General features: G+C 43.4%; 1 protein-coding gene across 2 annotated transcripts; it reads left to right on the forward strand.

Moving 5' to 3' along the window:
* The first annotated feature begins 1,502 nt into the window (after positions 1–1,502).
* On the forward strand, positions 1,503–12,477 carry LOC103051215 (uncharacterized). Of its 2 annotated transcripts, XR_003086141.2 has the most exons (8): positions 1,503–1,650; positions 2,740–3,364; positions 3,652–3,778; positions 3,930–4,012; positions 5,360–5,486; positions 7,038–8,822; positions 9,698–9,846; positions 11,029–12,477. XR_003086141.2 is itself a non-coding variant. In XM_007441191.4 (7 exons), the coding sequence occupies exons 2-7, from the start codon at positions 2,948–2,950 to the stop codon at positions 11,073–11,075; spliced, it is 2,586 nt and encodes an 861-aa protein (XP_007441253.2). In that variant the 5' UTR covers positions 1,503–1,650; positions 2,740–2,947; the 3' UTR covers positions 11,076–12,474. The 2 variants fall into 2 exon arrangements, 1 of the variants encoding a protein (XP_007441253.2); XM_007441191.4 differs by lacking the exon at positions 9,698–9,846 and having other exon boundaries at positions 11,029–12,474.
* Positions 12,478–13,042: the final 565 nt, after the last annotated feature.

Genomic DNA, 13,042 nt, shown 5'->3' on the forward strand with positions numbered 1-13,042 from the left:
GAAGCGCCCAAAGTTTGATCATGTGACCGTGGGGGTGCTGCAATGGCTGTATCTTCAGCCATGGGTCATAAGTCCATTTTTTCAGCACCACTGTAATTTTGAACAGTCTTTAAGCAACGAATGCCTGTATAGTAATAGCTATACACCTAGCTACAGAACAGGATAGGCAAATTATCTGTCATGTTAACTAAAGCCGTGCCGTTGCAGGCAGGGAGGTAATCAAACTTGGATTAGACCATAAAGCCATGAGCTGTGTTCCAATCTCCTCCGATTGGAAGGAGTGGGGCATGCACGGGATCTGTCTGCATACATTAGATGATTTCTGCTTGCATGATGGTCTGGCTGAAAGAGAAACAAATATTTTTCTGTTCCGAATATGCTACAAATGTAAAGAAAAAAAACGAACTGGTTCATGGGGAAGTCTTTGCATGCTGTATTTCGTCTGACCGGTCCCAAGAACCTACAAAAGCAAACTTGTGCAACTTTTTCTAGGCTGAGGATTGTACTTGTGGAATGCTAATGCCACACTACAAAAAAGCATTGTGGCCAGGGCAAAATCTAAATTTGATCTTGTTGCATTCATCTTTAAATCCAGTTAAATTTTAGTTAAATTCATCAAAGTTATATGATTACTCCCCAGTCATCTATTTACATGACCTGCTCCACTCAGATTTGGAAACATGATAAACTCCGGCCCTTTCTCCACAAAACACTTTTTTTCTGTCCTGTTCGATGTAAAGAAAGACATTTACCCCTGCATGCACATGCACCATTTGTGCCTCTTCTGCACAACTGCAATCCCCCTTCGACACAACTTTTAGCAAAGCCACGTCCCGTAATGTTCTGCCCACACTATATTCTGTTAATATCTTTATTAGCCTCTCGGTACACATCTACGTACACACAAGGGGGGTTGTAAGAGATGCGTAGTACACTGGGAATGTGTGGGAGTAGGAGCAAGGTGGCTCTTTGGAAACTGGTTCAGTGAGTTTGGACCAGGCACTAACTCTGAACCCTCAAGGATCGTTCTTGCGGGGAAGAATCGGAGGAGGCGCCTCTGTTTATGGGTGGCACCGTGGGCTTCTGGTGGGGTGTAACTAATACTTTGGTTGAGGGTCCGTAAGGAAGGAAGGATGTGCCTGGGTGCTGGCCACACCACCTTCTCCGTCCAACAGGAATCCTGCAGAGATGCTTGGGCTTCTCCCTTCTTCGTCCTGAGAAGGTCCCTTGGGGCCTGCTGGTTGAGCCCCCAAAGGGCAAGAGCCCCAGCCACTCCTTGGTCCCTCCAACGGCCCTGGCTGTGCTCTTTCCTCCTGCCCCATCATCCTGAGCCCTCTTGGAAGACGCATCCTCCCTCCCATCCTTTGCGGGGTCCCTCTGTGCATGACGCAGATAATCCACCAGGGGGCTCCCTCTGCAAAGAAAAAAAGAGCGAAAGGCAGCACTGGTCGCCTCCGAGCTTCAGGAGGGATCCGAGCATGCGCCGGAGCTTCTGGCCAGAGCCTTGGGAACGCCGGACCTAGGCATTTTCAGAGGAGCGACGTCACTGGAAAGCTTGCCTCGCTAGGACTTTGCACCCCTCGCTTGGGCCCGTAGGCTGGACCTCGCAGGCGGCCGCAGGAAAGTCTCGCAGGGAGCGGGGTCTGTCTGGTGAGTGCTGGGAACGGACGGGCGTCTTGCAAAGTCCTCATCCAGCTCGGTCTTTTGAATCCTGGGGAGGGGGGAGTCCCTGGCCCCATGTTCCCCTGCCGCCCCTTTGCACGCACGTGCCAGGCAGGGGGAAGGCAGAGCGCCAGACCTGCTGCGTCGCCCCGGGGAGGAGGAGGGGGCCTGGGGGAGCCCTCCACCCCACCCCCCGTTTCCTGGGAAAGCCTCTGAGTGGGGGGAGGGGGGGCTTGCATTGCAGAATGCGAGCGGGGGCTAAGACAGCCGCAGAGCCCACTGCACGCCCGTCCCAGTGTTTCTGGAGGCGTTGTGAACCGGAACATCCCACTGAGTCGGTTGTCGCATTTTGGGCGAGCGCGTGGCTGTGTGTTGCTCTGGTTTTGGCAGGTAGCGTGCGCCGGGCCCTTGTGGCTCTCTTGAAGGGGGAGTTTCCGTCAGAAGGACTCGGCTAGCCGGGGATTTGGGACCTTTGAGGACGAACGAAGCCCCCTCCCCATCTCTGGGAAAGAGGAAGGCAGGCGGAGGGTGGGCGCCAGACACTTAAAGCGTGCAGAAGTGTTTAGGCTGTGATGGAGTTTCCCTTTGCTTGAACCAAAGTTGGGATGAGGCAACCAACTGTGTTGCTTGTCTGTTTCTAGAATAAAGAGAATTGCTGCGTGCAAGGGCCGTGGCAGGCCATGAATGCAGATCTGTTCGCTGAAAAAGCAAACAGGGAAGTTGTATTGGCTATGAGGGAAAAGAAATTCAAAGTCCTCCTAAGTTTATTCATTCAACATTCTAAGGGATTGTTTCTCAACCTTGGCCCCTTTAAGATCTCTGGACTTCAATTCCCAGAATTCCCCCAGCCAGCATGCTGGCTGGGGGAATTCTGGGAATTGGTCCAGAGATCTTAAAGGGGCCAAGGTTGAGAAATACTGTTCTGGGTTGTTGCTTGATCCTGAAGATTCTCCTTCTCCTTCTATCCACAGAGAGACCCACCTGCTTTCTCTGCTTTGGCATAGGCCAACCGAGAAAGAAAAGGTGTTAAACAATTGCAAACACAGCACTGATTCTGGAATCCTGTTTTCTTTTCAGACTCAGATGTAGAAGTTGCAAGAACCTTGTTTCCTTGTTTGTGGACAAAAATAACTCATACGCAAGGAGGGCTGAATGGCCTGGTGAGATTCATCCAGGGGTTCTTCATGCAATTCAGGTCCTATGGAGATCCATTGGCCCCATTTCAGATTCTCAGTCTTGACAGCTGTTGGCCTCATTTGCTGCTGGATTAGAGAATAGAGAGAAAATGGAGGGACAATGCCCAGCAGGTGCAGAAGCTGGAAAAAGCCCTCCTGCTCCTCAGCCTGGGAGCTGTGGGGAAATCTGGACAAAAACTGGGCAGAAGATCCTAGTGGAAGAATCTATCAGTTCAGAGGTCCAGCGCAGGCACTTCAGGAATGCCCGCTATCAGGAGGCCAAGGGGCCCCGAGAGATTTGCAGCCACCTCCACCACCTTTGCCATCAGTGGCTGAAGCCAGAAAGATATACAAAGGCACAGATGCTGGATTTGGTGGTTCTGGAGCAGTTCTTAGCTGTCCTGCCACTGGAGATGGAGAGCTGGGTGCGGGAGTGTGGAGCAGAGACCAGTTCCCAGGCAGTGGCCCTCGTGGAAGGCTTTCTCCTGAGCCAGGCGGAGGAGGAGAAGGAGCAGGAAGAGCTCCAGGTGAGAGAACTTGATATTGGGTGCTCAAATGGGGTCTTAATGTATGTTGAGATTCTTAACTGTTTTCCTACCACAATTTTCTGGCATTATTAATACAAGAGGCTTACCTCTGAAGATAAATGTCCAGTTGTGGCTTCCAGAGGACATATTTGGGGCAATTGTTCCTTTGACATTTTCTACCCCACTGATGGAAGTGGGGGGCTACAAAACTGAGGGCAAAGAACAAAAATCCATTTCTTGTGGGCTGTTTCTTTATTTGCCCTTCTTTGTTTTTCCTGGAACATTAGGTCCAGAGGTCGCTCTTGGAGGCCATTACCAAACATCTGGATGGAAGGAGCAATCCCTCAAATCTCTCCCAGGAGCTGCTTTTTTGGAGGATCTCCCAGGAAAGTCAAAGTTTGGACAGCTTACCAGGTAAGGGAAGGTCCTCCTAAACTGCATGAAGTTCTCTCAAGAGATTCCAGCTCTCTCTTGTTCTCTGGATCCTCCTTTGTATAGTATCCCCCCCATTTTATGAATTATGCTTTTAAAAATTCTCCTTCTGTCACTTTGGTCTCCTGCACAGAGAATAGCACGATGTCCTTGGTATTCATAGGATTGTCTCCCTTTTGTGGTGAACCCAAAAGAGCAACTGAGCCTCCTGTTCAGGTAGGAAGAAGAACATCACAGAAGATACTGGGGACCATTTGCAGGGCTCCCATTTTGTTCTGGGACTGTTTCATACTGGTTGCCCTCAGCAACATGAAATAGGGAAATTGAGGTTCATATGATTGAAAAGTGACACACACTTGAGGTGGAGATGTGATGCAATAAAATATTTACACTGAAAGATTCTTATGGGAAATCAAATTTATTCTGTTAAAATTCAATACTTTTTCTTCTTCTGCATAAAGTTGTTTCTAATACAATGGAAAGTTGCCCTCAAGTCAAGCTCATCTCCTTAGGACAGCATCCAGACCAGATCCTTCACATCATTATGTTGTTTTGATCTCCCAGTTTGGTAAAAAAAAACCAGGTTCATACTAGTATCATCATCCCAGGTAGTTCTAACAGCTGATATTTGGTGAGCAATAACTAATTAATGAAATGTTTCAAGGGACAAGAAAAACAGTATCAGAAATCTAGTGCTGCTTAAAACACAGAGCTACCCTTCCTTTTATTTGTTTGGACAGTTTTGATTTCATCTTTCCCGATGGTGTTTGCCTTGTGCTGGACTGTTCAAATTAATTAAATAATGAAATTGGCCGATCACAGTTTAAAAAAAAAATAGTTTACAACCAGTGAAAGTAAAGAAAAAGGTAGCAGATTTGAAAGTTAATATAAAATACAGTCAACCAGGTAAAAATCCTTGAAATAGCATGTAATATGGCAAACACAGTAAATGGGTTTATAAAAAAGATCTAATGAAAATGGCCAAATAGAAAAGTCTCTAATAGAAGTTTTCCCCAAATAATTTGTAATGAAGCAAGTGGTAATTTTTAACCATCTGCTTTGTGCTTGGATTTGGAGAACAACCACTCCAGCTTTGCAAGGTTGAGGAAATTTCCTTTGCTTTCTTAACTCCCACCCAGCCGGTGCCTCAGACCACAGGCAACCCAAGGGGAAGCAGAAACAGGGCAATGTTTCATCTGCATCTTTGTGGCCTCTCCAAAATCCTTGAATTTGCTCTTCTGGGTCATTCATGAAACTGCTGAGCAATGGTGGGATTGATCCCTCAGGGGAGACCACTAAAGTATCAGACACCCCCCCCCCCCGTATTCCTTCTGCCAGGATCTGGAACAGTTGGAGTCACTGATAGGTAGTGTGTCCAAGGCCTGTCTCCCAGTTAATCAGAAGAATATTGAATGGCATTGAAGGTCCTGCAGCATCAGTACAAAACCCCCCTTTTCCATTGTGAACCTCTACTTTTGGGATATGTCAACCAAGGAAGAGAATGTATACATTTTTCCTAGGCCTGTCTGTTAATACTGAAACTTGGTTTTCTTCCCTTCTCAGGGTCTTGTGACCTTTGAGGATGTGGCTGTATATTTCTCAGAGGAGGAATGGTCTCAGCTGGATCCTGACCAAAAAGCCCTCCATGGAGAAGTCATGCTGGAGAACTCCAGGAATGTGGCTTCTCTGGGTAAGAGTCTCTGTTATTAGCTGAGATACTAAGAGGGATTGTTCTGGCCTTATGGAACTAACCAGTTCTTGTGAAAAAATCTTCAACCAGATGTAATTTCCTGGTTTGGACAAGGAGGAGTCCATTCTTTTCCTGCTCCGAGGACAGAAGAAGTCAAAGGCAATCTGGTTAGATGGTCCATATAGTAATTTGTCATCTAATATTTGAGGGGGTCCTCCTTAGTTAATTTTTTGGTTTCTCTTTAATTTTACCAGTAGGTATAATTGATGATGGCGCTCATCTCTCATATACCAATCTCTTGTTTGTAGCCAAGTCCCTGTTTGTATTATTGTGATGGAATGGAATTATGAAGGCCAGGCTCAGGGAGATAAACATTGTCTTAGCTCGCCGGAGGAGCATGGGAGCTACAAGAGGATGAGACTGGCACCTCCCTGAGGAATTCACACTGTTGTGGCTGGCTGACTTGGGAGCTGGGGTTTCAGTCTGGGAAGATTCTTGCTAGAGGTTGTAGCTAATAAACATAGCTGAACTGAATTTGCATTGTCTCTTGGAGTTCCTTGGGCTAGGCCTGACATCAATCTTCCCAGACTGAAACCCCAGCTCCCAAGTCAGCCAGCCACAACAGTGTGAATTCCTCAGGGAGGTGCCAGTCTCATCCTCTTGTAGCTCCCATGCTCCTCCGGCGAGCTAAGACAATGTTTATCTCCCTGAGCCTGGCCTTCATAATTCCATTCCATCACAATTATAAATCATTGGCTTTTTTCAAAGAAGCTCCTTGGTTAATGTTTTTCCTTTCTTTTCTTGGACAGTTTCATTCTGTAACACAGGATTCTGGCTTGAAATGCTGCAGTTTGTGCGACCATGTGATTTAGAGTTAAGAGATCAGTGATTGTAGGCTTTTTTCCTCTATAACTATGTGGTTATGGTGAGAGGAGAATGAAAATGAAGCGGAGATAACTGCTCCAGTGGTTCCACAGGGCACCCCTAGTCTAAATGTTTTTAAAATGAATTTTAAAAGCTTATTCTCCTGAGAGAGGGTGAATTAAAAGTATTATCAGAAAAGGTATTACAGCAGGGGGGTGCTGTCTCACTTAATATCAGTGTATTTTTTGACAGTTTCTGATGGATGGATGAAGCACCATCAGGTCAGTGTTATGTCCTGGTGGACACATAGATCGATTTTCTCCACAATGATCCGTCCTCAGCCTTTTGAATCTCTCGTTTTGATGCTGTTATAATTGAATCAATCCACAATACTACTGGTTGTCCTCTCATCCTTCTTTCAACTTTTTCCAGCGTTATGGATTTTTCAAGGGGTAGACTTTCTACTGCTTATGAAATAGAAACCACGTATTTCAACCCTGTGCAGTTTTATACCATTACAACTCACATCAAAAACCCAAATTTGTTAAACAAATCGGAGTGATTTATTTCACAGTCTTAAAAACACTGGAATTCCAAGAGGAAATTCACAGTTACTTTCTATGCTATGATCTTTGTTTCATTCCTGTAACTTTGTTACATTTTCATATACTTTCTTTTTCTCTCAAGGAAGTAATGGGCAACAGAATGAGAACTACAGGGTACCATTTCAAACGCCCGTCGAGCATAAAGAAGGAAAAGAGACATTTGCCAGTGAAGCGAAAACAAAGAATCATGAGAGAAACCTGTCAAATAATGAGAATTCAAAAATCTCAGCTTCCTACTATGCTGGCATTCAAGACTTTCTAGCCCAAAAAGAACATAAAGGAAAAAAGAGGAAAAGGAGTTTAGGGAAAAGTGTGAAAATATTGAACTTAAATTTCAATAAACATTATGGAAGCCATGCCAAACAGGATAAATGCATGGAAGATGAAGAAGGTTACCATCAAAGTTTCATTCTTTCTTTACACAACAGAGTCAAGATGGGAGAGAAACCATATATATGCCTGGTGTGTGGAAAGAGCTTCAGTCAGAGTAGCGCTTTAATTTCCCATAAAAGAATCCACAGAGGGGAGAAACTTCATAAGTGCATGGAGTGTGGGAAGAAGTTCAGGTGGAAAAGTGACCTTATTTCTCATAAAAGGGTCCACACAGGGGAGAAACCCTATAAATGCATGGAGTGTGGGAAGAGTTTTAGTCAAAGCAGTAACCTGATTTCCCATAAAAGGAGCCATTCTGGAGAAAAACCTTACAAATGCACGGAATGTGGAAAGTGCTTCAGGTGGAGTAGTCAGTTTACTTCCCATAAAAGAATCCATACTGGAGAGAAACCATATAAATGTGTGGAATGTGGAAAAAGCTTTACCAATAGCAGTTCCCTCAGTTCTCATAGAAGTATCCACACAGGGGAGAAACCCTATCAATGCTTGGAGTGCGGGAAGAACTTCAGCATGAGCAGTCACCTCACCTCCCATAAAAGGATTCACACAGGGGAGAAGCCATACAAGTGCTTGGAGTGTGGAAAGAGCTTCCGGGAAAATGGGTCCCTAAGTAGTCATAAAATGATCCATACAGGAGAGAAGCCATATAAATGTAGGGAATGTGGGAAAAAATTCCGAAAAATAAGTTCCCTTACCTCTCATACAAGGATTCACACAGGGGAGAAACCATATAAATGCATGGAATGTGGGAAAATATTCCAAAAAAGTACTTCCCTCACATCCCATAAAAGAATCCACACAGGGGAGAAACCATATGAATGCATGGAGTGTGGAAAGAGCTTTCGTGAAAATGGGTCCCTTACTTCCCATAAAAGGATCCACTCTGGTGAGAAACCGTATAAATGTATGGAGTGTGGAAAGAGCTTCATTCGGAGCAGTTCTCTTACGTCTCATAAAAGGATCCACACCGGGGAGAAACCGTACACATGTACAGAATGTGGAAAGAGCTTTCGTGAAAATGGGACACTTACTTCTCACAAAAGGATCCACCGAGGGGAGAAACCATACAAATGCACGGAGTGTGGAAAGAGCTTCAGGTGGAGCAGTCAGCTTACTTCCCATAAGAGGATCCATTCTGGTCTTGTACCATATAGATGCTTGGAATGTGGAAAAAGCTTTAGCCAGGGGAGTCATCTGACTTCCCATAAAACCATCCATACGGGGGAGAAGCCATATAAATGTTTGGAATGTGGGAAAATATTCCGAATCAGCAGTTCCCTAACTTCTCATAAAAGGATCCACACAGGGGAGAAACCGTATACATGTTTGGTATGTGGAAAGAGCTTCCGTGAAAATGGGTCTCTTACTATTCATAAAAGGATCCACACAGGGGAGAAACCATATCAATGCAAAGAGTGTGGGAAGAGCTTCAGAAGGAGCAGTAACCTTACTACTCATGCAAAGACCCACTCAGGTGAGAATCCATGTAAATGCTATGTGTGATTGGTTCCATCAATGTCTTTTAAGTCTGAACTTGAAAAAAAAATTCCTGAGTATAGGTTGTCCTTGCTTAATGACCACAATTGGGATTGGCAGCTCCATCAGTAAGTTACGTGGTTAAGTGAGACATCACATGCCCATGACAGAATTATTTCACTTCTGCCGCAGTCGTTAAGCGAATCACCTGCGATTGTTAAGCAAGACATCACATGACCTCAACTTGCAATTTTCCTGCAGCTTCTCCATTGACTCTGCTTGTCAGAAGCTGGTATGAAGCATGCAAATGGCAATCATGTGACCATGGGATGCTGCAACAGTCATAAGTGTGAGGACTGGTTGTAAAGTTACTTTTTCGGCACCATTGTAACTTTGAATGGTTGCTAAACAGGGCAGTTGTTAAGTGAGGACTACCTGTACCTTAATCCTGATCTTTGCTAAGGCTTGATAGGAACAGTCACCAAGAAAAGGGTTTTGTACTGGAGATGTGCTGTTTCATTTAAGATACGTACAGTTGCATATCAATAACATTGCTCAAGTTGCAAGTTTAAGATGCTTGTAATGTCCATTTGTGCTTCGAAACTCAAATCTTGAATCCTGGGCCATTCCAGGTTATGAACATATATAGTATATACTAAGCCTTTGACTTAACAAGTCTCAGTCTGGAGAACATCGTGCTTAATGGACAATAACCGCTGGGTCCCCCTTATGTCTAGCGGTTCCTGGATTGGCCTGGTCTGTAAGTCCTGAATGAGATCTTCAGATGCCATGTGGCCCCTTAATGAACATTTGGCTTTAATTAGTCTATTAAATTGTGAGCCTGACTTGTCTGTATTTTATGGTTTTTGTTAGATGGCCCAACTCTGGAAAAACAAATCAAAATGATAAAGAAAACAGTAACAATAATTCAGTGATCACAGATCAGTTCCAAGCTCTCCATTCTCCTGGATGTACTAGATGCTGTCTTTGGGAAGGGATGCATCCAGACGGGCGTTTAACAGGTGCGCTTTCCCCATCGCTTGGAAATGTTATTAAAAGGCAGGAGCCTTTGTGAGCTACAGCTCGCTTCCTCAGATGCCTGGAGTGGCTAAACTGATGTAGGATTTGAAAAGGGGAGGAAGCAAATCAATAAATCCTTTTCAAGCCCCATATCAGTTTAACCACTTCAGGCTTCTGAGGAAGCGAGCTATTTTTCTCTGTTTACTTTTATTTTCTTATTTTCCTTTGTTTCAGTATCGTAACATAACACTGAACTAATTTGTTGGATGTGTGTATATTACGGCCTTTCTTTTAATTGGGTCTGTATATTGTTTTCTCTGTATTCCTTTTCTAAACTTGTAATAACATTATTTTTAAAAATCTGATGAAGTGGGCTACCCCTCACAAATGCTCTGCCTTTTAATAAAAATTGTTAGTCGGAAAAAGCGTTACTAGACTCCTCCTGACTTTTGGCTACTATAGACTAATACATCCCTCCTGCTACAAAGTCACTTGGAGGGAGTTCATCTGATAAATCTCTCACCGATGCCTTGCTAGAAGGCAGCACTGTGCCCACATTCCTTCTCTTAGAGCAAACATGCAATCAGAAATTCAACAGATCTACCATCACCTTCAATTTTGTCTTTCCTTCCTTTGTCTAGTCTTGTTATAATTTTGTTTTCTCCCCTTGTTTCTTGCTACTTAATTTTACACTTTTGTGTAACATTTTGTTAAAATTTTACACTTTTGTGGAAAATTTTGTGTTTACGCTACACTTTTTTCACAAGGGAAGAAAGTTAATCTAACCTTGTAAAAGATAGCAAACAGCCCAGCAGCCCAGAGATACCATGCTATTGCCTACAGGTAATCCTCGTTTAGCAACTGCCTTGCTAAACATTTGCAGTTATGATGGTGATGAAAAAGTGACTTTGCAACCAGTCCCTGCATTTACAACCTTCGCAGGTCTGTAAAGCAAAGGAAAGCTGAAGATCATAAGCACAATTGCAGTTTCACTTAACAACTGCTTTGCTTAACAACTGAGTTGCCAGTCCCATTTGTGGTCAGTAAACGAAGAATGCCTGTATTTCCTTCAAGTGTTCAGAGAGAAATGGGAGAACGAGATCTTGGTAATGCTGAACTAAAAAAGGCAACTCAGAAGATTTGTGCCTTAAATTTCTAATTTCTATTTTTCTTTTTGTCCTAAGTACGGGGTCTACAGGAAAATGAAAATGATAGGATTCCAGCATGCTGATACCACCAACCGTAATGCAAAAATTGAAAGAGACATTTGGAAATCAGTAGGGACCAGAATAAAATAAAATCCATTTAGGAAAGCCACTCCAAAAAATGGGGGAGACGGCCTCCATTTCTGAATGTGCTGTAGTCCAGTGGTTCCTCCTGAGAAAACAGGATCACAAAGGAATGAGAAGGAGAACAGGCTCTCATATGGGAAGAGAGTTGAATCAGACTGGCGTCAGCCGTGTGACATCAAGACACCAATTTTTCTTTTAAGGAAAGAGAGAAAAAGAAAAAAGAAGGCATTCTTTTAACAAAACAAGAAACCTTGATCACACAGCATAATATTGCTCAGTCTTCAGTTCCATCAATAAAGAACCAATTCACGAGCAGAGAGAGAATATACGTCATTACCCCAGGACTGTAAATATGGTGCATTTCTGCCTTTCTACTATAAAAGTGGATTTTTTTTGCTATTCTACAGTTCTTCATGTATTGATAAATTCTACATTTGAGGTAATGATTCAAAATCCCATTCACAGCTGTACGTCACATCACTCCTGTAAGTAATTTCTATTAAGATAATAAGAAACATTGTTAATGCTTTTGAAGACCCTTGAGCACCGATTGGTTAATAAACACCTACTGTTTATTCTAAAGCAGTGTTTTTCAAACTTGGCAACTTTAAGATGTGTTGACTTCAACTCCCAGAATTCCCCAGCCAAGTTTGAAAAATACTATGCTAGAGGTTTTGCAGATAGCTGGTATCCAGCTTATCACTACACTTTCATTATCTATTAAAAAATAATATATAATTCGAAACACATTCCAGCGTTATTGTAATGTACAGGTTTTAGTGCTGCTTATGTATTTCGAGCACTTTGTGAGATCACAAGATGTTTTAATTCAGTGTTTCTCAATCTTAGCAACTTTAAGATGCGTGGACTTCAACTCAAGCTGGCTGGGGAATTCTGGGAGTTGAAGTCCACATGTCTTAAAGTTGTTGAGGTTGAGAAAGACTGTTTTAACTGAACATTCTTCTATTCCATAATTTTAGAAAAGCCAAATTCTTATTGCTGCAACTCAAATGATTTAAAAATTGGCAACCACCTGATCTAAAGTATTAATGTCTCTGTTAGCCCATTAATTCAAAAAGAAAAAAAAGATGTTCTACTTTTTTTCAAAGTGGAATTTTTCCCAAAGTGTACATTTATAATGTGAATAAAGACTAAAATTTTCCAAATACGTCTTGTAGTTTTTAATGCTTAGAATATTATAGAATTTTGACCAAAAAGAAATCAAGCTGTTGCCATTATATCAGAGATCATATAATAACTTTCTAATTGTGCCAGTTAGAAGGTTAAATTCCCCTATGATCTATTCATTAGATGAAGACAATCTAGGCATTTATCTTTCCCATTAAAAAAATCTTAACTAAATGATTTGCTTGAAATACCTCTAAGGTATTAACATAGAAATCCCTAGATGTACTTAAATCAATCTTGAAATAATATTCATTTTTAGCTTTATCTTTCCCCATAACCCCATAGACAGTTTAATGTATACAGTGGTATCTCGGGATACAAATTTAATCCGTTCCGTGACTCTGGGCGTATCCCGAGTTGGTCGTAACCCGACACAAATTTCCCCATAGGGTTCAATGTAAATCCAGTTAATCCGTTCCGCCCTCCGAATTTGGTCGCACCCGGAAGCAAATTTTCCCATAAGGTTCAATGTAATTACCGTTAATCCGTTCTGGCGTCTGCGGACCATGCATCAGGGGCGGGAAAACGGCCGGGCGCGGCGCAGTGTGGGAAAACGGCCGGGCGCAGCGCGGTGTGGGAAAACGGCTGGGCGCAGCGCGGTGTGGGAAAACGGCCGGGCGCGGCAGGAAAACGGTCAGGCACAGCGCAGCGCGGCAGGAAAATGGCCGTGGACCACGTGTCAGGGGCGGGAAAATGGCCGCGGACCACGTGTCAGGGC

Source organism: Python bivittatus, unplaced genomic scaffold (genome assembly GCF_059951505.1).
Source record: "Python bivittatus isolate LINGU-HERP-01145 unplaced genomic scaffold, Pbiv_v1 ctg000650_np1212, whole genome shotgun sequence".
In the NCBI taxonomy this organism is placed as follows: domain Eukaryota; kingdom Metazoa; phylum Chordata; class Lepidosauria; order Squamata; family Pythonidae; genus Python; species Python bivittatus.

Coding starts and splice junctions, on each gene's coding strand:
- LOC103051215 (XM_007441191.4), top strand. CDS start 2,948: ATGGAGGGACAATGCCCAGCAGGTGCAGAAGCTGGAAAAAGCCCTCCT. Junction 3,365..3,651: donor AGGAGCAGGAAGAGCTCCAG/GTGAGAGAACTT, acceptor CTGGAACATTAG/GTCCAGAGGTCGCTCTTGGA. Junction 8,823..11,028: donor TCATGCAAAGACCCACTCAG/GTGAGAATCCAT, acceptor TTTTGTCCTAAG/TACGGGGTCTACAGGAAAAT.